The sequence below is a fragment of the Papilio machaon genome, chromosome 12 (genome assembly GCF_912999745.1).
Source record: "Papilio machaon chromosome 12, ilPapMach1.1, whole genome shotgun sequence".
NCBI lineage: Eukaryota > Metazoa > Arthropoda > Insecta > Lepidoptera > Papilionidae > Papilio > Papilio machaon.
The window spans coordinates 1,225,324-1,252,309 of NC_059997.1; the positions used below are offsets into that span (position 1 = coordinate 1,225,324).

General features: G+C 35.5%; 1 protein-coding gene and 1 long non-coding RNA gene across 2 annotated transcripts in view; both read left to right on the forward strand.

The window, feature by feature from the left end:
- The window catches only part of LOC106718932, a 106,624-nt gene that overhangs the window by 21,580 nt on the left and 58,058 nt on the right, over positions 1-26,986 (forward strand). The gene's annotated exons all lie outside the window — the stretch shown is intronic.
- On the forward strand, positions 23,348-25,663 carry LOC123720903. Its single transcript, XM_045680266.1, has 2 exons — positions 23,348-24,230; positions 25,446-25,663. Exons 1-2 carry the CDS (start codon positions 23,375-23,377, stop codon positions 25,487-25,489), a joined length of 900 nt encoding a protein of 299 aa, XP_045536222.1. The 5' UTR covers positions 23,348-23,374; the 3' UTR covers positions 25,490-25,663.

Below are 26,986 nucleotides of genomic sequence, written 5' to 3' on the forward strand. Positions count from 1 at the left end.
TATTGCTCGATTGATCATTGTGTGGCTTAGAATTTTTATTGATAATTTATTGGTAGCAGAATTGTCATTACGTAATTCTTAAGATAGTTGTTTGAAGGATTCGGACAGATCGAAGTCTTGAAGTCAACTGCTGAAGGTTCTATTAAGCCTATTATTTTTTCAACTTGTAGTTGTTTATAAAAGAACATAGATATAGTTCTTCCTCCACTGTCGATGGTCTTTAGTGAAGTAGTAACTTTTTTTTTAATATCAAAAGGTGGCAAACAAGTTTACGACCTCCTGAGCATTCGCCAAAATAGCGAGGCGACCGTTGCCCATAGACATCTGCAAATGCAGATGCGTGGCCTACCTTTAATCAACGGAGAAAGGGACACACAGAAAGAGAATATTTCCCCTTCCTATGCGTCCCCTCTTCCGCCAAATCCACTTCCCCTTCAAACCTATCCTAATAGGAAAAGGGTGGGAAGGGAAAGAGGACTAAAATTAGGGCTCCGCTATATTTAACAACTATGCGATACGTTTAATTTTATTGTTGGCTAGTAGGTAATATGGTCGACCTTATCCGTTCATTGCTTTAGTTGTATCTTTAGTTTTTATGATCAGATTTATGGTGTGTTCAGGAAGTAAACAAAAATATTATGGGAATAAACAACCATTAATATCGAATCTACGGAATGTTAACGCGTATCTGGATTTATATAAGGCCGTTATGTTTCTCCACGTTTGATCTATTTGTGTTTTATGTTGCCTTATACAACTTATAGAGTACTAGCTGTCGCCCGCGACTCCGTACGCAGGGAATTAAAAAAAAACTTGATAAGTAGTCTGTGTTCTTTCAGACTATATTCTATATCTGTGACAAATTTCATCAAGATCCGTTCAGCCGTTCCGGAGATACCTTCAAACATCCATCCATCCATCTAAACTTTCGCATTTATAATATTAGTAAGATATACAAATACAATGAAGTAGAATATTTTTATATCTTCAATCTTTAGACAAATTTAGACATGTAGAAAATTGTGTTTTATAAAGTGAATTGTAATGTAAATTGTTGAGAGTAGGTTTCTGAGACCATCATCTCCGTTTAAAAGATATTGTTATCTATATTTTGCCAAAGATTCTATATTTGTCAAGGGATAACGATATGTTTTATATAGATTTTGATCTTAGAAACCCACGGTAAGTAATAAAGATAAGTTGCTTAACACCTTCAGTGCTATCCACTCGTTCTGCAAATTCACTCTAGTCTGTGAAAATTGTATTGACATTGAACGTGTTAATAGAGTCAACAAATACATTGTAAATGCACTTCGCCCAGCTTTATTAAACATGCATTGTTACCTGCCCATAATTCCAAGTCCGGGTTATCAAGAAACGTTTCAAAGCCGAATTATTGTATAAATCGCACAAGAGATGCTGTTACCTAATCTTGGGCGCGTCGAGAAATTTATTGCAGCCAACAGAGGCGATAAACTTGAAAATAAACTGAGCGCACCCTTAAGATGTGGGGTCTTTTCATCTTGCAAGTCGAGAGTTCCCGAACCCATTGTTCGCGACACCATCTTCGCGACGAATTATTGCTCGGTTTGAAATTGGAGATAGTATCTTGGTCGTTGAACTGTTGGAGAAGAATTTTATTTTGTTAATGTACTTAAGTAAATAAGCTGTTCTGTGTTTTATTAAAATTAATGGTACACTGTGAATGTGATATAGACAAGTATTTGTATTCATAGATAGAACTCAAAAACTACTGAACCCATTTCAAAAAAATCTTTCGCAATTTTCAGAATTAGAACACTGGACAATAGTATTAAAATATGCCATTAAACTTTAGAAAAAAAAGTCTATCCAAGCGTTCACGCTTTGGGTTGCTAGTGTAAAAATATTTTTAATGTTAATCATATTAATAGAGCGATAAAAAATTATTCATTCAACATTAAAATAAGTTTTTTTGTTTTTAATTTCTAACCGTTTTCCGGTCTATAATACTGTCTTATCTGTTGTAATTACTGGTCGTGTTCTTTAACGATACGTATCGTTGGTTTTATTATGTTCAAAAATTTCGTGAAGCGGGTATATGAGGGTGTACGGGGGAAGGTGCAGGGGGAGGGAAGCCGGACGTTTGATAAGTAAGCTCTCGTAGTGCTTATTTCGTTTTACGCTCATCAAATAATTAAAAAAAATATTTGTCTGACCGTGAACTAGGCGTTAATTAATTGTGGGAATATATCAGACAGGTGGGTGTATGATTTGAAAACTAGTTAGTGATGTTTCACAGGTTTTGTGACTGGGCTTTCGGCAATGAAAACTCACTGTTACATGTTGTTCTTATTATGTATAGAATCGGTGGTATATTGCATTTAAAAGACTCTGTAATCAATTAGTATATTATGTACAATGAAAAAAAACCATAGTTTTTATCCTTAATATGACTAAATAGTTTTACCACATAGGGTGAACACTTCGTACAAATCGATTGTAATTGCCTAATGGAATAATATTATTCCGATAATGGTATTATATTATTTCCACTTCCACCCTTGAGAAACTTTACGTACCTAATAAATATTACGACCGTTTTCATAATAGCCATTGATATGCAATATTAGATAATAATATGATAGAAATGGTACATATAGGAATAGTTTTTTTTAGTTATTTCCGTTAGATTTCCCGATATAATTAATGTTAATTTCCTTATTATGGATTCTAAATTAACATCAGAAGACAGGCGTGAAGTGGAAGTAATTCCGCGTTACGTCTGATGAGTGTGGTGCCGGAGGCCTAATTTTAGTCCTCTTTCCCTTCCAACCCCTTTTCTTATAAGGAAAGGATGGAAAGGGGAGGTGGATTTGATGGAAGAGGAGATGCATAGGAAGGTTAAATATTCTCTTTTTGTGCGTCTCCTCCTTCGTCGATTGAGGGTAAGCAACGCATCTGCAATTCCGAATGTCTATGGGCAGCGGTCGCTTCGCCATTTCGGCGAAATCATGTGGCCGCTTGCTCGTTTGCCACCTTGTAATATATAAACATGTTTTATAATAGTATTTTTTTACGTTTAAAAATTTTCTAAAAGTCACGTCATAAAAAAATGATAGTGCAGTGTATAAATTGAAATACAAAATTGTATTATTTTTTAGGTTGTAGTAATTTTGGACGGGACATATTCCCGAAAAATTTTGTGTCTATGTGTAATTGAATATAGGAATATTTATTTCACACACGAAGCAACGTTGGTCCATCACTATAAAATATTAACAGCATATTAATGCTCGCTGGGTATGCGTAAGGGGTGGATGGGGTTGATGGGGATGAAATCTATTACTATGATTGCACAGTATTGCGCTTTACGGTTATACTGCGAATAGTGCGGGTATACGGCGCGTTTTATACGCAGCAGTAAAGTGCAATCGAACCGTGGCTTGATTGGTCTCGGCGTTTTGATTGTATTTGCACATATACCCACAGACGGATTGCATGGGGTGGGGTTAGTTGTGCTTTTACATTCCAATGTTATTGCAGACCTTTTTTTGAAGGGTCAATTTTAATTTATTTGAAGTGCTTTTCGGAAAATTGTTCCTGATTATTTTAATACAATTAAAAAAAAAGTTATTTTGATACAGACTGTGTCTTATTTGTATTTAAACATTAAACAATATATGACGTGTGAACATTTCGTTATAATTTGGATTTTATTATAAAGTGTATAAGGCATAGATTACAGGCTCGTATAGAAATGTGTCAGCCGACCAATTCGACCGGTCTAACGTAGCGTAATGTGATAAAGTGCCCTGTCTATTCTGAAACTGTGCTATCTCCAAGGCGTTTTTCTAAAGTTGTCTTTTTATTCCGCATTCCCTGTGTTTTGCTCTAAATAAAAGATTGTGTTAATCGTCTCCATTCCGTCCCACGTGCTCGTGTTAAGGGGAAGTATTCAACACATATATTTTTAATTCAACATCTTCGTAATATGTACTTTCTTTACCTTGATATAACTAAACGCAAAACTAATAAAACAAAGCTATGATTACGCGTGTTTTAGCGTATAAGGAAAGATATAAAAGTAAATTTTTGTGGACAACAAAACTTAGAAATATCAGTCGAATTTTGTTAAAATATGAAGGTTCGACTTTATACAGATATGTTGATAAAGAGAGAAATCTAAATATTCATCAAACTTTAACACAATTAAAGTTTGAAGTTTGTCGAGTTCTTTCTTGGTGACAATAATAGAGAAGGGAAATGTAGGAAAGTTTAAGCATTATATCCTGATAACTAGATTTGTTTTACAACTTTGAGTTCAGTTCTGAGTTCGATAGCCGTCTTCATCGCCCGATACAATGCGTAAATGTTCGCAACTTGTACAAACTTTATAGAATAACAAGATGTTTGTGTACAATTCTTTGTTGCTAAATTTAAAAATTAAGTAAGGCTTAAATTACTTTTGTTTTTCAAGAGCCAAGATTTTTAGAACACATTAACGAAGGTTAGGTTAAGTCAACAGTTCCGAAATGTTAAAATGTATTGGACTTAATATCATGCTATTGTATTTCTTCACTTGTAGTTTTTCTTATTCCTTACTAGCTTTTTCCCGCGACTCCGTCCGCGCAGAATAAAAAAAAAAAAGAAAACGGGGTAAAAATTATCCTATGTCCTATTCCTGGTTCTAAGTTACCTGCCCACCAATTTTCAGTCAAATCGATTCAGCCGTTCTTGAGTTATAAATGGTGTAACTAACACGACTTTCTTTTATATATATATACCTAGATTTAATAAATAGACTTGAAAAGAAATCTAATGTCACCGTAAAGTAGGGAACTCTCTAATAACAAATGTTCTGTGAATCAATGTTTCCTACATTCCCGAGGGAATATATTCGGTGATTTCAGTATTGTCCGATAAATATTTGTGCTCTCGAGATTATGTTGTTCGTGGCGAGTCAATGGCAGTCAGACGCACGATAACGCATGTCTATAAGTATTGTTATCGTAAACTTTATTTTGTTTCATACTTCTTTCTCTATAATCTTGATTGGATTATAATAATGAATGAGCTTGTAGACAGTGTATTTGATTGTAAGTTTTGTAGTCTAGGAACAAGAATGTAATTTCTAATTTGGGATTGTTCGGTTAACGCTAGACCCCTATCTATCTTTTACATCTAGTTAGGATTAGCAAGTCGTTTAGCAATCCAGGAGTTTGCTTAATTTTTCACGCGGCCGCTCCTTAACCGGCGCAACTGGGCCACGCGGGAATAGCCGGCCTGACTCACGCGGCCTCGCCTAGCGCCCACTGAGGGATTTATGTCCAATCAGGGTTGCCACCTCTTTGTGTTAGGTCCATACTAAGTTGTAATAGTGTTTTTGATGAAAAATCTTTTCATAATGGAAGCCCTAAAGACAAATGCAATAATTTAAGTTTAACGAAATTGACAGCTTTTAATAAATTGGGTAACATTTTGGAAGACGTTATTATAAACTATATAAAATCGGCTACACTTATGTATGATTAATCTAACGAAGCAAAACTATTCGTTACCGATACCGGATTAAAAAGCCTTTTTGTGAAAGTTATGTTTTTATTATATTTCCTGTTAAAGACACTTAGTCTTGTGTGTGTTCTGGTATACTGAATTGTTCAGGAACATTGCGCAATACCAATTAGTAATAACAATAGCTGCGTGGGCGAAGAATCTTAGACTGATTAAATAGAATTAGTGTAATGCGACTGTAATGAGAATGCTGGATGTGTTTTGCATCCCGATACATTGGAATTAGACGGCAGTGTTCGTAACCGGGACAACAGCTGTTGCACCATATAACATAGTTTCAGGGGACTATAAAAAAAATCTCGTCTACCGTATATTTTTGCCGAACATTAACCGACGACAGAATTACGACCGCCGCGTCCCGTTGTGTTATTTATACGAAATAAAATGAATGGAATACACCTCGCTAGTGGAGTTGACGTGTAATTTTAGAGAAAATCCATTTGATGGGGGATTATACAGTCTCAAGGTCTCTTATGTGGGTCGTGGGTTCAGTAAACATGGCTGTTTGATTGTTTAGCTATCCATTAGATGACGGCAAAGATTTGACGGCTTGCGAAACTGAGCTCTTTTAAATTACAACGGTTTATGAGTTGACTTTTCTAGGTTTATGTAGAAAAATATGTGTTTTTATTAAATTAAAAGTTTTCTGTAAATTTCTTGTTTTAAGTTTTTGTTTATGATTTAATTTAAATGGAAGCCGACTGGTGTTCGAATCGTTAACAGGGTCTTTAAACTATAACTTAGATAAGTTAAATATTAATTGTACCTCTAAGTGTAATGTTCACAAAATATTAATCTTGAAAATTTCAATTTTAATTACATTTAAACATAATATAATATAACTTTTTCATTGTTAATATAATTCAAATGATTACATTTGCATATTAGATTATTAATAGAGCTAGTCTGAGCAAATTAGTTCTGGACAGTTGCCTCTGAGTATACGGCTCTATATGACCACGAATTACATTTTATATTTCCATATCTTTAGTAGTATTATAATTCCTTAATTTAATTACAATCACTGCTGCGCTAAGGATGGTTTACCGGTTACTTAAACCTTGGTGAAGATTTATCAACAGTAGTCCGGTAGGAATGGAGGTGTCTAGTAAAACGATTAACGACAGCTTCTTAACGGTTACGATAAATCTGACAAGACTGACATGACATCGAAGATGATTTTTCATACTTTAACTGCCATAAGGGTCTATTGATCAATGTACCACTCTGAGTGTGGCATTTAGAGAATTATCTTCTAAGGCTAAATTATTACCATTAATTTATCAATTACTATGCGCTGCATAATTTTAGATATGACCATACTAGCTGCCTCCCGCGACTCCGTCCGCGTGGATTAAAAAACATAAAATAAGTAGCCTATGTGTTCTTCCAGATTATGTTCTACATATGTGCCAAATTTCATCAAAATCCGTTGAGTAGTTCCAGTAGTTGAGTAGTTTGGAACGATTCCTGCCGCCGAGTTTCGTCATCGGACGACCCGACAGACCGCCAGGTACCATCCATACCATCTGGATGGCTGGCATTCCACAACAGTGCGGTTCTCGCGAAATTTCTTGCCGCGCACGGCCGTGTTGTGGAATGGTCTGTCCTCGGCGGTATTTCCAAACCACTAAGACTTAGGGTCCTTCAAGAAGCGAGCATATATCTTTCTTAAAGGCCGGCAACGCATCTGCAATTCTCCTAGTGTTGCGGATGTCCATGGGCGTCGATGATCACTTCGGTGTTCGCGCCGCTCGTTTGCCCCCTTCTCATATAAAAAAAAAGATATCTTCAAACAAACACCCATCCCATCCATCTAAATTTTAGATTAGAGGCAATCTTTGCCTCGACATATATTTGTCGAAAGACGTATATAATTCTATCATATTATAGTAGATATACAGTATTTAATGAGCTCAAACATAATGATAGTGACGTTCTGGTTAAATCTCGATATGTCGATATCAGTTAACTGTTACCATATGAGAACACTTAGGCAGGGTGTTTTTGAATGACGTAGGTTATTATCATTTACGCAGATTGCAGACATCCTATTGTCTGCATCTCTTAAAAACATGAAAACTATTTGTAGATTATAATTTACAAGTGTTTTGGTTTTTTTGGTCGTATAATTTAACAGTATTTATGCACTATGTATAAACTTTAAGTCTTCTTTCCCTTCCCACCCTTTTCTTATTAGGAAAGGATGGGAAGGGGAAGTGGATTTGGCGGAAGAGGGGACGCAAAGGAAGGAGAAATATCCTCTTTCCGTGCGTCCCCTTCTCCGTTGATTAAAGGCAGGCAACGCATCTGCATTTGCGGATGTCTATGGGCAACGGTCGCCTCGCTATTGCGGCGAATCCAGGTGGCCGTTTGCTCGTTTGCCATCTTATGATAAAAAAAATATCTTGTGACGTTTTTATATTAACACATTCTGTACCAACGACAAGTAAAAGTGTAGTGAAATTCCAGTAGCATCGAACGTGTTAACTCATTCGATCAGAAGTGCACTATATGAATTGTAAACGACAAAGTTGCATGTCTACGAATATGTCAGACTGACGCCTGCTTGCCAGACGTAGACTGAAATACCCTCGGGTAAGTGGTCGCCTTTATTTAGACCCGCTATCAATTGTATCACACCGTATGTCAGTTACATTGCATTTTGGTTTAAAAATTAAGTTTTTCCACTTACTAACTCTTTGGATTTTAATCTAATTTTTATCTCTAACTAGCTTTTAACCGCGACTCCGTCCGCGCGGAATTTAAAAAAATGCACACAAGATAAAAAAGTTCTCCTATGTCCGTCTCCTAGTTCTAAGCTACCTCCCCTTCAATTTTCAGATAAATCAGTTCGACCGATCTTGAGTTATAAATAGTGTAACTAACACGGCTTTCTTTTATATATATAGATGTCATTAATACAAATTTAAACATGTTATGGAATTTAATTGACTTTGTCTATGAAAAGTTGTGTCTCGAACTCGGAATATCGATTGACATGATGTACTCATTAATGCTAAATCTGAGAGCTTACTATTTAAAGTTTCATTTTATTTACTAAATACTTCACATGATACCTTTAATGTTATTGGAACGAAGTTCCTTATCGCGCGTTGTGAAAGGGGGGCTAGACGGAAAAAATTCTTACGAAAAGTTGTCATGACACTTTTTGCTATAGTAAGTACGAGTATGTTAACGACGAATGAGCGCTACTTCACCATGGCAACGACGTGACAATATATAACAAAAATTCATAGAAATAAAATGTACTTCTTGTGAAGACTTAAGTTTTTTATTCATAGAATAAACATTGGTTCCTTCACTAATTAATCGAAAGGAACTTCGTTCCATCCGGGTGTCCCTTGACACCTCTCAAGTTTTTAAATCTATATTTCAATCCAGTTCGTATATTTGTTAATACAATATAACGAATTTTATAGCTCAGTATACACTATATAGGCCACTAAGCCACAGCTATGATGACATCGGCCGCTAGATGGCATCACGATGCGTTGCGTCATCGGCGCCGACGCAACCCGATCGGCCCACTTGTCTGTCATACAGATTTGGAAGCGCGGGAAATACTGTAATGTTGCTTTCACGCATGTACACACTATCTGATATTAATAAGCTTTATCTTACTGCCGTAAACATTCATTAAATAGTATCTTAGCAGTTCCTTAGTAAAGGGTCGCACTTAGTGGCCATTAAACAAGTCTGAGAATCCGATTAAATAATGCATCTTTATAAATTTGAAGACTGCACTATACATTCAAACGAGTTATTATGTAAACCAAATTTATTATTTAAATGGTCTTAATTGCTTTTTCGGTTATGCTCTCGAGGAGGAGTCAGGATTTCGAGGTTCATTGGTGCACAGAATCTATGAATAATAATCTACCAAGAAACGTCTAGTTTCCACTCTATGTCTAGTTCAAACCAATTAGTTCGTGCAATGTTAAATTTAAATCAAGAATATGTAACTAGTTTAGAAATACATCCGACTAGATGTCTGTACAATATAATATTAGCATAGTGGATGCTCCATTAATGTTAGGCGTCTGTACCCGTTTCGTGCCCGTCTCGTTCCCGTTCCGGAGATGTCCCGAGACGCCACTGTACCTATTATCTGCCCACAGGAATCCAATTTGTCAGTCTATTTCTGTTAATATGAGACTGCATTCGTGTTTTATTGCGAGTTAGAAGTCATCTCTTGGTTATGCGTTTTGTTACGTGTATTGTCAAAATTAACTGAGGAGATTCTCTCAGCCTAAATAAGCTTTTAAGGCAAATAGAATAAAATTGTAACTTGATGGAATTGAAATTGCTAGACTTAATTATTGGCGGTTACATGATTAGTATGGCAGTTAACTTTATTTTTAATGTTCTGTTTTTCTATAATAATGTACAATTTATTCTGCAAATCATTACGCAAAGTCAATATTAGCTATAACTTATTCGCAAGTCACAACACAGGGTAGGTAATAATTCATCACAGTGTCCAGACACGGGGCGACTTGGGAACGTATTTATTTAATCAGATTTATTCGAGGGCGGCCGAACCGTGGCCGGTGTGGGGTGGACGAGAGAGCTCGTCGCTCAATAAAGCTATTAGACGGCGCTGCGATGCCCATTACAGATAGCTGAGGGTGACCTCAAAATCGCCATCTTAAACTACGATATTTAGGAATAGGTACCAGCTAAAATATTACAATTTAGGCCGTAATCAAGTTTCATATGACATATTAAATCTACGCTAAGGAAGGACTTTAGTGGCCATTAAGTGGCTCAGTGTGATACCATGACTAATTTAGTTGTTCCATAAATCAAACTTGGATTACAGGACGGAACTGTAAATAAAACTAGTTGCATAATTCAAAAATAACATGTATAATCTGTGGCAGTTGGCTGTGATGTATTTATGAATGCGATCGTCGCTGCTCGAGCAATATATCGGCCGTTACATATTTTTTTAATAAATAATGAAGAGAAGTTCCTAAAACCCATATTTATTAGAGGGACTAATGCGACTGCTTCTTTGTTAATAGGTTAAAGTAATAATTCTAATTTTATCGGTTGAAATGTAATTTAGTACTTTGTTTAAAATGTTTATTATTATGTTGTTTTCAGTATTTAGTTGTTTTTAATTTTATATCCAACTAGCTTTTACCCGCGACTCCGTCCGCGCGGAATAAAAAATAGAAAACGGGGTAAAAATTATCCTATGTCCTATTCCTGGTTCTAAGCTACCTGCCCACCAATTTTCAGTCAAATTGATTCAGCCGTTCTTGAGTTATAAATGGTGTAACTAACACAACTTTCTTTTATATATATAGATATTGTTTATTTGAAAAGAATCGTATTAAATATAGTAAACTTTCAACGTGGATTGTTACAACTTTTCGACAATTTTATAGAATAACTAGCTGTCACCCGCGACTCCGTCCGCGCGCAGTTAAAAAAAACTTAATAGCGGTATGAAAAATAGATGTTGGCCGATTCTCAGACCTACTCAATATGCTCGCAAAATTTCATGAGAATCGGTCAAGCCGTTTCGGAGGAGTACGGGAACGAAAACTGTGACACTAGAATTTTATATATTAGATATGTCCGGTTTTATTTAGGTACACCCTATAGGGCGAAAGATAACGCGACCAATTTGCAGATGTAATATCGGTGTGGTCAGGAAATTACAGCGCGCCGAGGAAAGGGCGAGATGCCGGGTAGATGCGGACTTTATGAAGTGTCTTACACGTTCTTTCATATTAATATATTGTGCAATATGTGCTATATGTTGTTTATTCTTCTTGATACATTCTTGTTGACTGAAGAGATGTGTTTGTAGAGGGCGCTAGTGTTACATTGTGATAATTAGTTCAAACAGTTTTATTGTTTTCTATTCTTATATTGAAGCTATGATTTAGTAGGATTGATTTAAACAATTCGCTGTTAGATAAATATTTATGTAATAATTATTTCGAGTGACTAGAACGAGTATGTAGGCTACATTGAATAGATCGTGAAAAAGCATTTAATATTTTAATAAAAATGATTCATATTTTTCTAATCAGTTATAAATTCTCTTCATAGTTTTCGGTTTTTAATAGATATCATAACAAACAGATATAACTATCGGTTACATAAGATAGTAAATTAGGTGTTGACAATGTGTTGTGACCATTTCGTGGGGTGAACAACCTCGTCTTAATTAAGGACAGTCTAGATAAAAATAGTTTGGAAACAGATTCTTTGACTTTTAAAATAGAACTTTACTATTTTACTAGTGTACGTTATACAGGGTGTCCGGAATACATTTGGATATGAACATCATTTTATATAACACATAATATGTTGAAAAGGTCAAGTAATTGGAACGAAGTTCCTTATCGTGCGTTGTGAAAGGGGGCTAGACGGAAAAAATTCTTACGAAAAGTTGTCACGACACTTTTTGCTATAGACGAATGAGCGCTATTTCACCATGGCAACGACGTGACAATATATAACGAAAATTCATAGAAATAAAATGTACTTCTTGTGAAGACTTAAGTTTTTTATTCATAGAATAAACATTGGTTCCTTCACTAATTAATTGAAAGGAACTTCGTTCCATCCGGGTGTCCCTTGACACCTCTCAAGTTTTTTTTATTATTATTTTGCCTGAACTCTAATTTTTAGTGGGCGGAAAAGCCGGTACTGAAATTGGATGCCGTACCATAGCTATTGATTTCCGTGTATGTGCTTCGATAAGGATTAAAGTCATGAAAGGTTATTGTCCACAGCCAAGGACGATCTATAAGTTTTGTGTTCCAATATTTGATTGTTTTCATAATGTGATTTGAATTTTTGAATGGAACCAGTATTTATAATGGTCCAATCTATGTTCTTTTTTTTAATTAAGAAGTTGCAAACATATTATTTTGATATTGCAAATAGAAGTAAGTAACTTTGGATTTTTTTTTTAATTTTGTGTTTGTGTTTTTGTGTGGAAATAAATGGCTTCATTATTATTATTTTATTTAATCTAAGTTCCACTGACTCTTATTGATCTACGGACTGATTTCTCGAATTATTTACTAGAGATGTTATTGAATTTTAAGTATTAAGATATGCCAGACGTAGTTATTACTCTATTGAAGCGACTGGAAAAAATGGCAGTGTGCCGGCAAAAATATATCTAGAAAACTTATAAACGATTCCAAGAAAATACAGATTAAGGTGAAATGGTTTCCTATTGTGTGAGTGCATGCAACGAGCAGGTCTGTTATAGGTCTTTTGTTAGTCTAAGAGCAATGCAATTTAGAGACCATTAAAGGGTTTTTATCGATGGCATCAGGCAATTTGGGTGCGGCTTATCGGCGGTCTGCTATCGGTGACGGGAAGGAGGAGGGGTATAGATGAGAATTCGCGATAGGGAAATTGTTGAAGCGAAATAATGAATATGTCATACACACTTCTACACATGTGACGATGTTGCTTTACTTTTAATTAAATTGTAGGAGTACTTACGCAAACGATTAAGGTGTGTTAAAGTTATGTACTTTTGTCAATAATTGCGTTAGGAGCAAGTGTGTCAACCAAACGTGATAGAAATAAGACACAAAGTTTTATTGGATTTCATACTCTAGTGTTAAAGTTATGGGGTAGAAAAGTGTTTTAATATAGTGTGCAATATTTCACAAATTTAACCACGGCCCGTTGTCCGTTTTATGTGCGAAGAGGACATTATCGTTAGGGTGCTATACCTCCCCCACTCAGGTTTTATCGCTCCCCAACGTCCGGTCTAGACTTTGCGGCGCTAGATCTGTAGTGTAGTGGACATTATGATTACGTGAACATTTAATGATATTAGTCTGCTTTGTCAGAATGCTGTGACCTCATAACCTGCTTAGAGTTTGTACGGGTTCCGTCTACTATGAGATTATTATTTTGCGGCCCGCTGTCGCTAAGAGCCGACTTAGAGTTGTAATCTGAAGAGCTTACAGCGATACCAATCAGTTCATGTCGCTAGGGGATTTTTGTATCGACAAATGTACCATAAAGTCACCTTTTGGTAATGATTGTACAATATAATATTGAATGTAATTATTTTGCTCTACTTATTACAGTTCTAAAGACATTAAACAGAAGTATATGTTTTAATTGAACGAAAGGCAAGCAATATCAATTGCAATTTGTGTGGTAATAAATGTTTTTTTTCTATCAATATGTATGATGATGATGATGTAGGTAACTTTAACACGTTTCATGATACTATTTTTTTTTGTATATAAACCATGCAGGTGAGTGATGGTACAGCACGTGTTAAAATCAAAATTATGGTTGTTAGATGTCAATGTATGATAAGTGAATTAAACTACATTCCCAAGTCAAAATACAATTGTAACAATATATATGTATTTTTCCTGGTGTTTTGGAATTGGAAATATACGGTAGCGATACTCACGAAAGTTACTATCCTTATATCGATATGAGACAGTGTAAGTTTTTATTCAACTTTTAACTATCTTAGTTGACGGTCGTGATTTTACGGGTAACTAAAGTTTTTACATAAAATAGAATAATTCCCCGTTTACATTATTCCAGTCCAGCGATCGACTACAGCGTTAGGTTACGACTTGAAACATGTAAACTTACACTAGATACCAAGCAGTGCTTTCAGTGCAGTAGTCGATCTGTACTGGAATAATGTAAAGCAGGCAAAAAAATAGTAAATAATAACGATTTGCAAAAGGTGGTTTTCAATTCGTTTGTATGTTTATTTTTCTTCTATAGTTATACATTGCGTAATCGCGTAGGTATTGCTTTTATGGCAATGGAATGTTTCATTCTATATTTAGATATAAGTAAATAATTACATTTATATGTGTGTTATGTCTCACGACTCTGAGTGAGATCAATGACACCTACGTGCATGAAATGTCAAGGGTCAATGCAATATCAACACGCGTGTGACTCACACTCATTATAATATAAGTCTGTCTTGTAATTAATTGTTGAAGGAATCGTGGGTTTCTAAGACAAAAATCCTCGTTTTAAACATTTATAACATCTCTGTTTTATCAAAGATAATCATAGGGATTGCGATTTTGATCTCAGAAACCAACGGTAAGTAACGGAAAGTAAAACTAACATGGAGGACTAGCATAAATATTTGCGACAACTCCCTTCTTATCGTCATCGTCAAGTCAATATTAGTATGAAATTTTTAATGTACTTTACACCCGATAGAGGGCGCTGCATAAATTTCTATACAAATGACGATAAGTAAGCGATTGTCACAATTATTCGTCCTAGACCCACAATATTCGATGTAATGCCAAAAGCAAAATAATGTCTAAAGTATTGAACATCCCCTTCTCTTATAAAAAAAAAAATACTGTCATATCAGTTTCATATTCAAGGTTACTTTTTTGTATAACAATGATTATGTATGTAGTAATAGGTAACACTCCCCTCTTAACTCTTCCCCCCTGCGGCCAATTAATTGCATCGCTGACGTCCGGTCTAGACTGACAGACGCTACATCTCGAGTGGCCATGTTGTGGTCTGTAGTGATCATATTAACATGCTTTATTGGTCTACTGGGGGGTCTTGTAATGTTTAATATTGCGCCTTTGAAATGTTTGTTAATGCTTAATTTATCGACTAAACAGATGAGAGGGAGTTAATGATATTAATATTATAAATGCGAATGTTTAGATGGATAGATGGATGGGTGTTTGTTACAAGATATCTACAGTACGGCTCAACTGATCTCGGTGTAATTTGGCATACATGGTCTGGAAGAACACATAGGCTACTTAATAAGTTTTTTTAATTCCGCGCGGACGGAGTCGCGGGCGACAGCTAGTGTAATATATTTGATCCTAACTTATTTTAAACTATGTATGTTCTTAAATTACGTAGATACGATAGTTTTATGTTTCTTTTTACTAGTATTATAAATGCGAAAGTTTAGATTCATAGATTAATGGATGTTTGTTATTAGGTACCTCCAGAACGACGAAAAGGATCTCTATAAAATTGGTATAGATATAGAATACAGTGATCCGGGAAATGTGTACGGTTCCCGTGGGTTATATTTGATTCACATATTTACTCGATAACTTCGCAATGGCTCAACATATATTGAAATTTGGCAGATATATGACACATAGTTTAGTTACATATGAGATACTTTCCACACATTTTTTTTTATCTGCGCAGACGAAGCCGCGGGCAAAAGTTATTTCTTCTTATATGTTATAGCTTTGTTTTTTTATTTTATCTTTATTATATTATTTTAATAACTATAAATATAATTTATGTTTTTTTCACGTAAATAAAATCAACGAAAACCAATAGTAGGTACACTAAATAGTACAGCTTTTGTATTTATATGAAAGTTATAAGTTTCTTGTACGTGCGATATTAATCTCGCTAAGGTTTCGGAGCTTAAAAGTTTGACTCAATGCGCGAACTCCCCGCAAACTCAATCAAAGCGTACTTTATCACTCATTCTATTTATTATTATTTATGAGCACAAGTTATAACTTCGAGAGATTTCTAATATCTTAGGTAACTACGTGAAGTGTAATAACTAACAAAGTTATAGTTTAATATTGCCTTAAAGTTTTTATGTAACTGTGTAACGAACAGTTCATACAGGGAGCCCTATTTTGGTTAAAAATTACAAAGGGTGCAGGATGATATTGTATAATGCTCAAAGTTAATTAAAACTTTAAGTTGGATTGAAATTAAAACAGTAAATAAAAATATCAATTTAACATTTAGCTGAAACTCTTACCTTTTTAGGATTATTCTTATAAATAAAGAAATAAATCTTAATGTAAACGTTAGGACTTTTACGTAGGTTGTTTTTAATCTAATAGTTCAAAGTAAAATGCCGATAGTACAAAGTTAAAAGTACTGATCATATTGATATTATCACAGATTAAAAGACGCCGTAAAGACTGTGCGTGATTTACGTGTCTTTTCACTATTTAAACATGTGTCCATATACAAGTCAATGAACCTCTAAACAAGTAAAGTATTGTTGTCATACTGTTTTTATTTATCTTGAGTTATCGTTTTTGTTTTATAAGGTGGCAAGCGATCAAGCAGCAACCCGAATATGCTGAATTAGCTAAGTGACCGCTGCTCATGGACATCCGCAATTGCTGTTGCGTTGCCTACCTTTAATCGAAAGAAGAGCTAACGCAGAGGAAGATAATGTTTCGTGTTTTCCTATGCGTCCCCTCCTCCTACAAATCCACCACCCCTTTCCATTCTTTCCTTTTAAGAAATGGATTGGAATGGAAAGATGACTAAAATTAGAGCTCCGACACGCACCGTTAATTCCGTACTCGCAAAGTCGCAGATAAAGTTATGTTCTGTTCAAGAAGTTTTTAAGTTAAATGATCGTTTTATTACTTAACTTAACTTAAACTTAACAATCAGCTTAATATTTCATAGAATTTTGAAGAGTATTTCTGAGTATAAAGCGTACTCTTCAAGTGAAACTAATCAATTCTTAACCCTTCACCTCAGTCTGCATTTTGGAATGGAATGACTGACGCAGGGAACGGTAACAGAGAGAGCGGTATTATGTGAGTGATTCATTCACGAATTGCCGCTCGTGTGATTTATGCCGGCATGTTTTGTGTTGGGCCGCGATAAACTGCCGTTCGCCGAACGAATGATGTTCATGTTTCAGTCGTTCGAGGACGGTGAGTGATGGCTCAGTGCCGGATGCTGGTGAATGCTTTCAATAGATTGCAAAGAGACTTACATGTCGTTGATTTGAACTATTGTTGAGTTCAAGGTGCATTTGCATCGTAAATCAAATCCGGAAAATTGTAACTAGTATTGTACAGTTATTGGATCACACTAGTTTATCTATAGCAAATTTATTCTTGTTTTAAAGGTCTCATAATTTTACTAATAATATAAATACGAAAGTTTAGACGGATAGATGGTTGAGTGAATGTGTTGATGTTTGTGAGAAGGTATCTCCGGAACAGCTCAACGGAACTTGATGAAATTTCGCACAGTTGTAGGACATAGTCTGGAAAAAGACATAGGCTACCTAGTAACTTTTTTTTGTTTCCGGGCAGACGGAGTCGTGGATGACAGCTAGTATATTAATATACACTGATACTCAATTCGCATCGTTGGAATGTAAGGTAATTCGCCGCTAAATGTTACTGTACTATTGTGATCTGTTAATATACGTAACTCGGTCGGTTTTCCTTTACGCAGGTCTAAACGCACTTAAGAAATACACTTTTGAGTCATCGCTCGCAATATTGGCGCCGGCGTTTGGCACTAACCACGCATCCTATGTGCCAGAGTTCATATTTCACTTCTTGAGGTGAACGTCTAGACGGGAAAATAGCTAGAGCGCATACGGATTGCTAATTCCTTAAAGACTCGTTTAGTGAATATTTCACATACTAAATTTACCTTAAAGAAAAACTTATCGATTCCTGAGTATGGCAGATAATATCAGAGTTAAGAATTCAGATATAAATGTTTTTGCAAGTGCATTTATCCGATCAATTTATTGAGCAATTATTACAAGGTCTCCTTGATTCGAATGTCGTTCAATACATCACTGAGCTTCGGAAATTCTCCTTGACGTAATTTTTCATTACTCTTTCGTATGATGTAAAATGTTGATGACATTGCAATCATAATTATTGCGAGATGTATGTCAAATTACATATATGTACCCTTGTGTAATTACACATATTGATCGAATTTTTTTTCTTAACCGGTAAAATGTCTACTATGTCAACTAAAAATTAATAATAAAATTGTATTTTTTTTTCAGGTATGTTTTCACCAAGGTTTTCATACCATATACGAATATAGTAAGTAATTTTAAGTTAAGAATTGAAGGGAATTATTTTAATTAAGACTAAAAATTTATTTAACATACTATAATTTACTTTATTCAGTGATTTTATTAAGTTAAATTCATTTTTAAACTGCTCAGGATTACATACTATTTATTTCCTTGCTATATTTATCGAATGTAGATTTATATCTGATGATGTATTTATATTATATTTTTTCTTTAGTTAATTTGTTGACGTCTAACAAATACATAAGAGCAGGATCCTCGCGATACAGGCTTACTTCCAGTGCTGGTCAATACTTATGAAAGCAACCCCTTTTGTAGCCATAAAGTTTCTTAGCTTAACTGTTCAATGTAAACATAAACTTAATATTATTTTTCATTTTCATTAATTACACAAGATTCAAATCGAAATAAACAACTGTTTTTAATCAAAATATTGAAAATGTTTGCTATGTGTGAGACTTAAAAGATGATCCGATATTTTTGATCAACTGGAAGTAGAATTTTCATTTAAAATTTAAATGATAACGGTAAAAATTGTCGTCGTGTCGCGGTAACCGTTTAAAAACTGACAAAGTTTGTTGTGCCCGGGCCGCAAGCTGCGACGGTGGTCGTTAATCATTGTAAACGCCGGGGAAATTTTCTAAAAGGGCATAATGCTCGCTAAATCCTCTACTTATCGCTTGTTGTTGCCTCCTGCTCTTGTTTCACTTTGGTCTAATTTACAAACTTTACTGAATAAGCTTAACATATTAAATGTTCATTTTTTTAAATGCCTTGAGCTTTATCATTTCTGCAGTATTGTATGACTGAAAATGTTTAATTTAAAAAAAATATCAGTATCATTTGAAATTAATTGTAGCTCCTATCTAAGAAATGATGTGTCGTTTACGGTACGGTGCTATATTTTTAAATAATCTATCAATCAACTTTAATACTTATAAACGCTTAAAAAACGCAATATCACAGTCAAAAGTTAATATAATAGTAGAAATTAACTTAACAATAGTTAATCCGCTTCAGCGAATATCTTAGACCGATGGCTGTTATTCTCAATTCGCCAGGCGCCCCTCCAGAAGAGAGCCGGTGACAAATGATGTACAGTATTGGAAAAAAGTCGTGCGATGTCGCGCGGCCGCAATGGGTGTCGATGTTTATTCTGTCTACATAACACCCATTTTTTACTGGCCTCACCAATTTTATTAATGGATTCGGTTTTCCTTGTCGAATTCATACCATTTAATATGCTCTAACCATTTTTTATTGACGCCATTTTGAATTATTGTAAGTGTGAATAATATAACGAATTCTTTGCGGTTTTTTATAATTAATATATATTTTTTTTTATAATAATAAAAAGTACAGTTTGATGTTTTCATTTTTTTATTATGTGTCTTAAACATTATGTGCTATTTGTTACTAGGCCTAGGAGTAGTTATTGTTTAGTGAAGATTTCTCATAGGTACTGAATCTACACTCGGGACTTCATAAGCGACCAATGAAGGACTTGGAGTGCCATAAGATCTTGTGTATTTAACAACGTTTTAATATTTCATTACGTAATAAATAATCACCCGTCACTCGCTTTTTACGTTCCATATTTTCTGGTTCATTCTTAATATTTCACCCTCAACCCTGTAGTTAGTTACCACGTCAGAGGGTTTGCGAATGTTGCGCGTTGCGGCTTGCAATTTTACGTCACGTATCCTGACTCATGTTTAATTATTGCGGAAGTAGCATTAATGATGTTTAGATTAGGTTCGTAATAACATGCGGGGGTCCGGCGATCATATCGATGCAACTGTTCGACAGTTGATTCATACGGGAACGTTGACCACTGCTGTTATATTGAGCCGGCTAATGTGCACTTCAGGATATTTCTATATTGACCCTACTACATGTGCTACAGGATATTGGAGTTTGATGAATCAAATTTTTATAGGATTAAAAAGGAACCAAACTACCCTTACGTTATAGGATTCTTGTACCTATAAGTTACGTCGGTATAATTTTGGTTGGTTTGAAAATTGCTTATGAGACAAAGTGTTTGTATAGTATATAAATTTATTTGTTGTAAATAATACACATTTGGTATTTTTGTTAACTCTTATATGAGAGAAATCGTACGCCATTGCACGCACACACATTAGAGATATAAAACAGAAGCAAAATGTTGCCATAAGAAAAATCTTTCTGATCATGAACAGTGTCAAAACAAGAATTGGTAAACGTCACTTAGGTCACGAGGCTAACTCAATTATCCTACAATTAATAACCACCATAGCTTAGCTTATGTTGTCACCCGTAATATATAAATGTAAACCTAATTCAATATGCTATGTTTACATATATGTCGTAAGTTTTTATTTGGAAATGTTCACACGAGTGTAGAGCTTGACTCGTCATACGATATGCATTAATTAACCGTATATTTTCGACAATTACATACGTCTGCCCTCAATGAATGTTTCAAAGGAGCCTCAAATACGGGACCATTCCGAACGCTGACTATCAAACATTATGAAGTCATTATGATGCACGCTCATAAATGGTAAAAACTACCCGCATGCCTCGCACGCGCGTTCGATTCCGGGCCCCGTATTGTTGTGTGTTTTTGTCAGCCTATTAAGTTTTGTTTGTGTGCTCGCGGGCACGTTCCGAGCGTAATTTCGGGGGTTTAACGCCTCGGACACAAGCTGAATGTATTTATGGTCCCGTCCGTCTGTGTGTCGCATGCTGAGTAGGATTAAGTTTTGTCTTTTTTTATTGTCTTCATATCGTCACGCGTGTATCTCGTTTGTCGACTTTAATAAATGTTATTACTTTAATTTTATGTTGTAACGCCTGTCGTTTTATTAGATCAATAGTTTTGTGATAATTGAAGCTAATACATTTTGTTATCAAACTGCTTTGTTTTGTTTTTGTTTAAAACAAACGATGTGGTTTAATATTGAATAGTTTGTTACTACATGTAACATGGTGAATTACGTTTTAAGACGGAAACGCTCTTGTTTGGTAAGAAAGCAAAAATTTCCTAGAATATTTTAGAAGACTACATTAAAATAAAACAGTCGAAACGTAAAATTGCGAACCTTTAATTACACTAACTAAAGTATAACTTTGGAATGTTTATAATTCGATCGTCTATTTTTTTAAATCTTCTAAGGTCGAATTGATGGAGGTATTGTCGTCGAATTGATTCAAAGCAAACTTTTTTTTACGAACAGAATTTCAACCTAAACGAATAAAATAAACGTAGATTACGTTTTCGGTAAAAGATAGGAGCGGAAATGTCGCAGCAATGTCAACACGGCCTTCTCTGAAATAGGAGATTGCGGGCCGATTAAAAAAAAGTGGCGTATTGTTGCAAAGTAAACACTAGGGGCTATACAAAGTTTGTGCCGTGATTATCCCGCCGCCCGCTGTCGACTAACTTTGTCATTGTTCCCTTAACTTTACTAACTTACGGCTTTCTTATTAAATCAAACTATAAAATTGGATATAATTTTTTTTTTATTTGGAGGCTAAATAACCTTATCCATACATGTTCAATGTTGAATGTTGTATGTATAAAAATGGAAGGTAGTTATTATCTGATTTTGTTGTTACTTGAAAAATATTTTCCAAAATAAGAAATCTGTTTAAAAATAAAATCAGGCATTGGGTAATATTAAAGCTCCAAGTTGTTTTAGTTACGAAACATGAGCAAAGTTGATATAAGAAATTATTTTATAATATTTTTTTAGGCAGCGAAAGAAATTATCAATGTTGATTCTTTGTAAATATGAAACGTTTATATTTACACTCAGATTTAGATATGTTACAGGATATCCGCTTGACGACATATTGAGATTCCGATATTTTATATCACTTTATACCTTGCTCGATGACGAAACAAAACATATTGTTATCCTTCATCCTCAATTATAAACAGTAATAATAATATTTTAATATAGACTAGCTTTTACCCGCGACTCCGTCCGCGCGGAATAAAAAATCGAAAACGGGGTAAAAATTATCCTTTGTCCTTTTCCTGGTTCTAAGCTACCTGCCCACCAATTTTCAGTCAAATCGATTCAGCCGTTCTTGAGTTATAAATAGTGTAACTAACACAACTTTCTTTTATATATATATATATATGTCGGAGGAAGTCATTGAAGGAGTTGCTTGTTGATTGTACCTTTTGTAAACCTTAATTGAATTTAATACGAATTTTTACATTGTTATAATTCCTAAAACATATTTCTGAAAACAAATTTGTAATTATAATAGAAACTAAAGAAAGTAGGAAGTTATCAAGTCGTCGTAGTCAAATGAATTACTTTGTACGCATAATGTGCAATGTTTAATGTTTATTGAAATTTAAAAGCTTTTCTAATCATTATCAGATTCTAATTTTAATTCGATTTTACTTTATTAGTTACGTTTTTCTTAGATTAAATAACAATATGATTGTAATTTAAGTAATGACCAAAAAGAGCAGAGCACTTGGCTAGAGTGTGGTCGAGGCGCCATCTTTATATAAGGTACAGTTGTGAGGGAGCTCAGTGTTGTTGTGTGGATGCGATCGAGTTGGATCCTTGAAGTTTGTTCGCTAGTGGTGTTAAAGATTGGTGCTTTGAACTCACTGCTCGGTCTTAAAAGTTATAATTTCTCTTTTCATTATTAATTATCGATGTACATTGAACTATTAAGTACGTGTAACCTAAAAATAACGTGTAACTGTGATTTTAAAGTGATTTAACGTGCTCACATTAAATTAAACATTTTGAAAGACTGTATAAACGTGTTTTGTGCCCGCACTTCACCCTCATGACGCCCACCAAGTCCGGAACTCCTGCAAATGATGTCGTCGAGAAAAGTATTTCTCCGACATCAGAAGTGGGATCGGTGCCGGCACAAAATGAGGATCTACGGACACCAGCAGACGACGGATGGCGTGCACTATTCGAGGCGCTATCCAACCCACCGAGAATGGAAGACAAGACCATTACGCTGCCTAAATTTGAACCGGAAGATGCAGACAGCGACGCACGTGCCTGGATAGCAACGGCGGATATCTGCTTATCGGACCGCGATATACAGGGAAGTCAATTAGTTCTTATACTTAGTAAAGCCATGAGAGGTTCAGCTGCAACATGGTTTTCTCAAATAGCTTTTCCTAATATGAAATGGATTGAATTTAAGGAAATTTTTCTTTCCCGCTTTGATACGCTTGAAACATGTGCAGCGACGATACTAAACACGCTTAATAGTAAACCACAAGAAGGTGAAAGCCTCGCTGCATATGCGAGTCGTCTGTTTACTTTGCTTATGTCACGTTGGGGTAGCTTAGGAAAGGAAGAGATAGTGGTGTCGCTAATACTTGCACATATGGGGCAAATTGAGCCGCGACTACAACGTCACATATTTTCGGAGGATATAACTACCCGCATTAAAATGCAGCGACAGCTGATGGCCTTTTCTTACCGCAAAAGAAGTTACCAAGAGGCAGCGAAAACTGTTACAAGCGCCGCACATGATAATAAACGTCCTAGTTTAAGTTCGATATCAACCAAATGTTACTCTTGCGGAAAGTTTGGTCATAAATCTTTTGAATGTTCCAGCCGACCGCAAGACAAGCAGCAAACAACTCCGTTCTTCGAGCGTCCCAACACGGCCGTTGCTTCACGGACCTCTGTCACTTGTTTCAAGTGTGGTGTTGAGGGCCACGTGGCAACACGTTGCTCAAAGACATTTCCGGTAGCAGGCAGCAGCTCCCAACCCAGCGTTGTGAAGCGAGTGGACATGTGTGATGTGAGACCTGTCACCGGAATAATCACTCAATTTGGTGAGCAGCTCTCATTCTGTTTCGATTCCGGTGCTGATTGTTCCTTAATCAAAAAAAAAGCGTCTCTCGCAGGCTTGATGGCGTATTACAGCATGCAATTGTTACATTGACCGGTGTAGGAAAATCTAGTGTATAATGCGACTCGCAGATCTTATGTAGAGTCACTCTTAGTGATCATGACGTAGAAATTTTATTTCACATTGTACCTGACGATTATCTAAACAACGACGCTTTGATAGAACGCGACCTGTTGGCCTTAGGGTTATCAGTACACATAACGAGCGATAAACTCACTATTGTTGAGAAACCATTTCAAGTCAACATTTGTAACGTAGGTAGTGCGGTAGTTGATTTTCGTGACGTAGATACCGATATGCCTGATGATCTCAAACCACAGTTTCTAGAAATTCTTAACATCTTTAAAGGCTCGTTCGTCGAAGGTACGCCTACTAGTAGAGTAAAAACTGGTGAACTAGAAATTAATTTAGTAGACCCTTCGAGGTAATTGAAATACTAGACGGTGACAGGTATCATCTCAAAAGTTTGAATTGTAATCGCACTTACAAATACGCTAGAGACCGCTTACGTCCACTTCCCCAATCTCATGTCCCAACTGAGCTAGATCCATGTCTCTCAGATGACTGTGATGGTAAGACTTCCGTATAATACTTTCTGTTTGAATGACTGATTATGAGTGTAGTGTCTTGTGATCAAACCTAGTAAATTTGTCTAAGGTACTTTAGCACCAAGTACATTGTTGAAGTTTGGTGTAGTTTTGTTAGAGGCGTGGTGGCCATTGAAAGTCAAACCAGTTAAGGGCGAGGTGGCCATTAAATTAACAGTTAAGGGCGAGGTGGCCATTAAATTAACAGTAAAGGGCGAGGTGGCCATTAAAAATCAAACCAGTTAAGGGCGAGGTGGCCATTGAAAATAAACTATTAGAGATAAAGGCGAGGTGGCCGTTGAAAGAAATAAGTTTACAAAAGGCGAGGTGGCCATTAAAAATCAAACCAGTTAAGGGCGAGGTGGCCATTGAAAATAAACTATTAGAGATAAAGGCGAGGTGGCCGTTGAAAGAAATAAGTTTACAAAAGGCGAGGTGGCCTATGGATGTTACTGTTATTATTATTATTGTACTTCTGAGGTTTTTATGGTTGTGATATGTTTGTTTAGTCAACAGTAGCCGAACTCTACCGAAATATTTTCTTATTTCAGACAACGATGATGCGCGGCCTTCAACATCACACGAGGCCGTGTGATATGTCAGGACGGCCGTGTCGGAGGAAGTCATTGAAGGAGTTGCTTGTTGATTGTACCTTTTGTAAACCTTAATTGAATTTAATACGAATTTTTACATTGTTATAATTCCTAAAACATATTTCTGAAAACAAATTTGTAATTATAATAGAAACTAAAGAAAGTAGGAAGTTATCAAGTCGTCGTAGTCAAATGAATTACTTTGTACGCATAATGTGCAATGTTTAATGTTTATTGAAATTTAAAAGCTTTTCTAATCATTATCAGATTCTAATTTTAATTCGATTTTACTTTATTAGTTACGTTTTTCTTAGATTAAATAACAATATGATTGTAATTTAAGTAATGACCAAAAAGAGCAGAGCACTTGGCTAGAGTGTGGTCGAGGCGCCATCTTTATATAAGGTACAGTTGTGAGGGAGCTCAGTGTTGTTGTGTGGATGCGATCGAGTTGGATCCTTGAAGTTTGTTCGCTAGTGGTGTTAAAGATTGGTGCTTTGAACTCACTGCTCGGTCTTAAAAGTTATAATTTCTCTTTTCATTATTAATTATCGATGTACATTGAACTATTAAGTACGTGTAACCTAAAAATAACGTGTAACTGTGATTTTAAAGTGATTTAACGTGCTCACATTAAATTAAACATTTTGAAAGACTGTATAAACGTGTTTTGTGCCCGCACTTCACCCTCATGACGCCCACCAAGTCCGGAACTCCTGCAAATGATGTCGTCGAGAAAAGTATTTCTCCGACATATATATAGATTGTTACAGTGCAATCTCACACCATCAAAAATCGCACATGGTTTACCATGAAACAGCCCTAGTCCCTACATAGTGTAGACAGTATGTACTACTCTTCCATACATTTCTGTCAGTCGTCATATGATTGGGCCTAGCACGAATATTTGTAATAATCGCCATCGTATCATCACAGACAAAATTTGTGCTGCGCTCCCTATCGGGCGTAAAGTTCGCCAAAAATATCACTAATGATACAACCTTCACATATCTGAGAAGAAATGCAAATATATGTGTGAAGTCAAACAAACCGCACTGGGCCAGCGTGGTTGACTATGGCCTAGTCACCCCTAATTTGGGGTAGGCTCCGAGCACCTCAGTGGGGACGTATAGTGAGCTGATGATGATAAAGAGAGACGGGAAGCCTAATTTTAATAACAAGCATTCTTGTTATCGTTTTATAAATTGCATCTTATAAAATCCCCATCGTTAAGATGCAGCGCTATCATGCACTCGTTGTATAAATTATCCCCTTTGCTCCTTGTGGCCAAATTTCATGTGTCGATTGTTATTTTATGTAAATTGAATGAAATAACCGGGCCCGTGATGCAGTGTAATGAAAGCAACGGGTTTCTGCCGGCGAAACTTTGGTTGATGTATTCTTTAAGTGGAAATTTGCAAGGAACTTAATATTATAATTTGTCTGTTTAATGAAAGAATAACGGGTTCATTGATGAATACGTTTCTGTCTGTCTTTTT

What these genes read in the sequence shown, in the direction of transcription:
- LOC123720903 (XM_045680266.1), top strand. Translation starts at nt 23,375, where the DNA reads ATGGAAGACAAGACCATTACGCTGCCTAAATTTGAACCGGAAGATGCA. An exon ending in CGGAATAATCACTCAATTTG is followed by an intron (nt 24,231 to 25,445) that starts GTGAGCAGCTCT and finishes TTCTTATTTCAG; the next exon opens with ACAACGATGATGCGCGGCCT.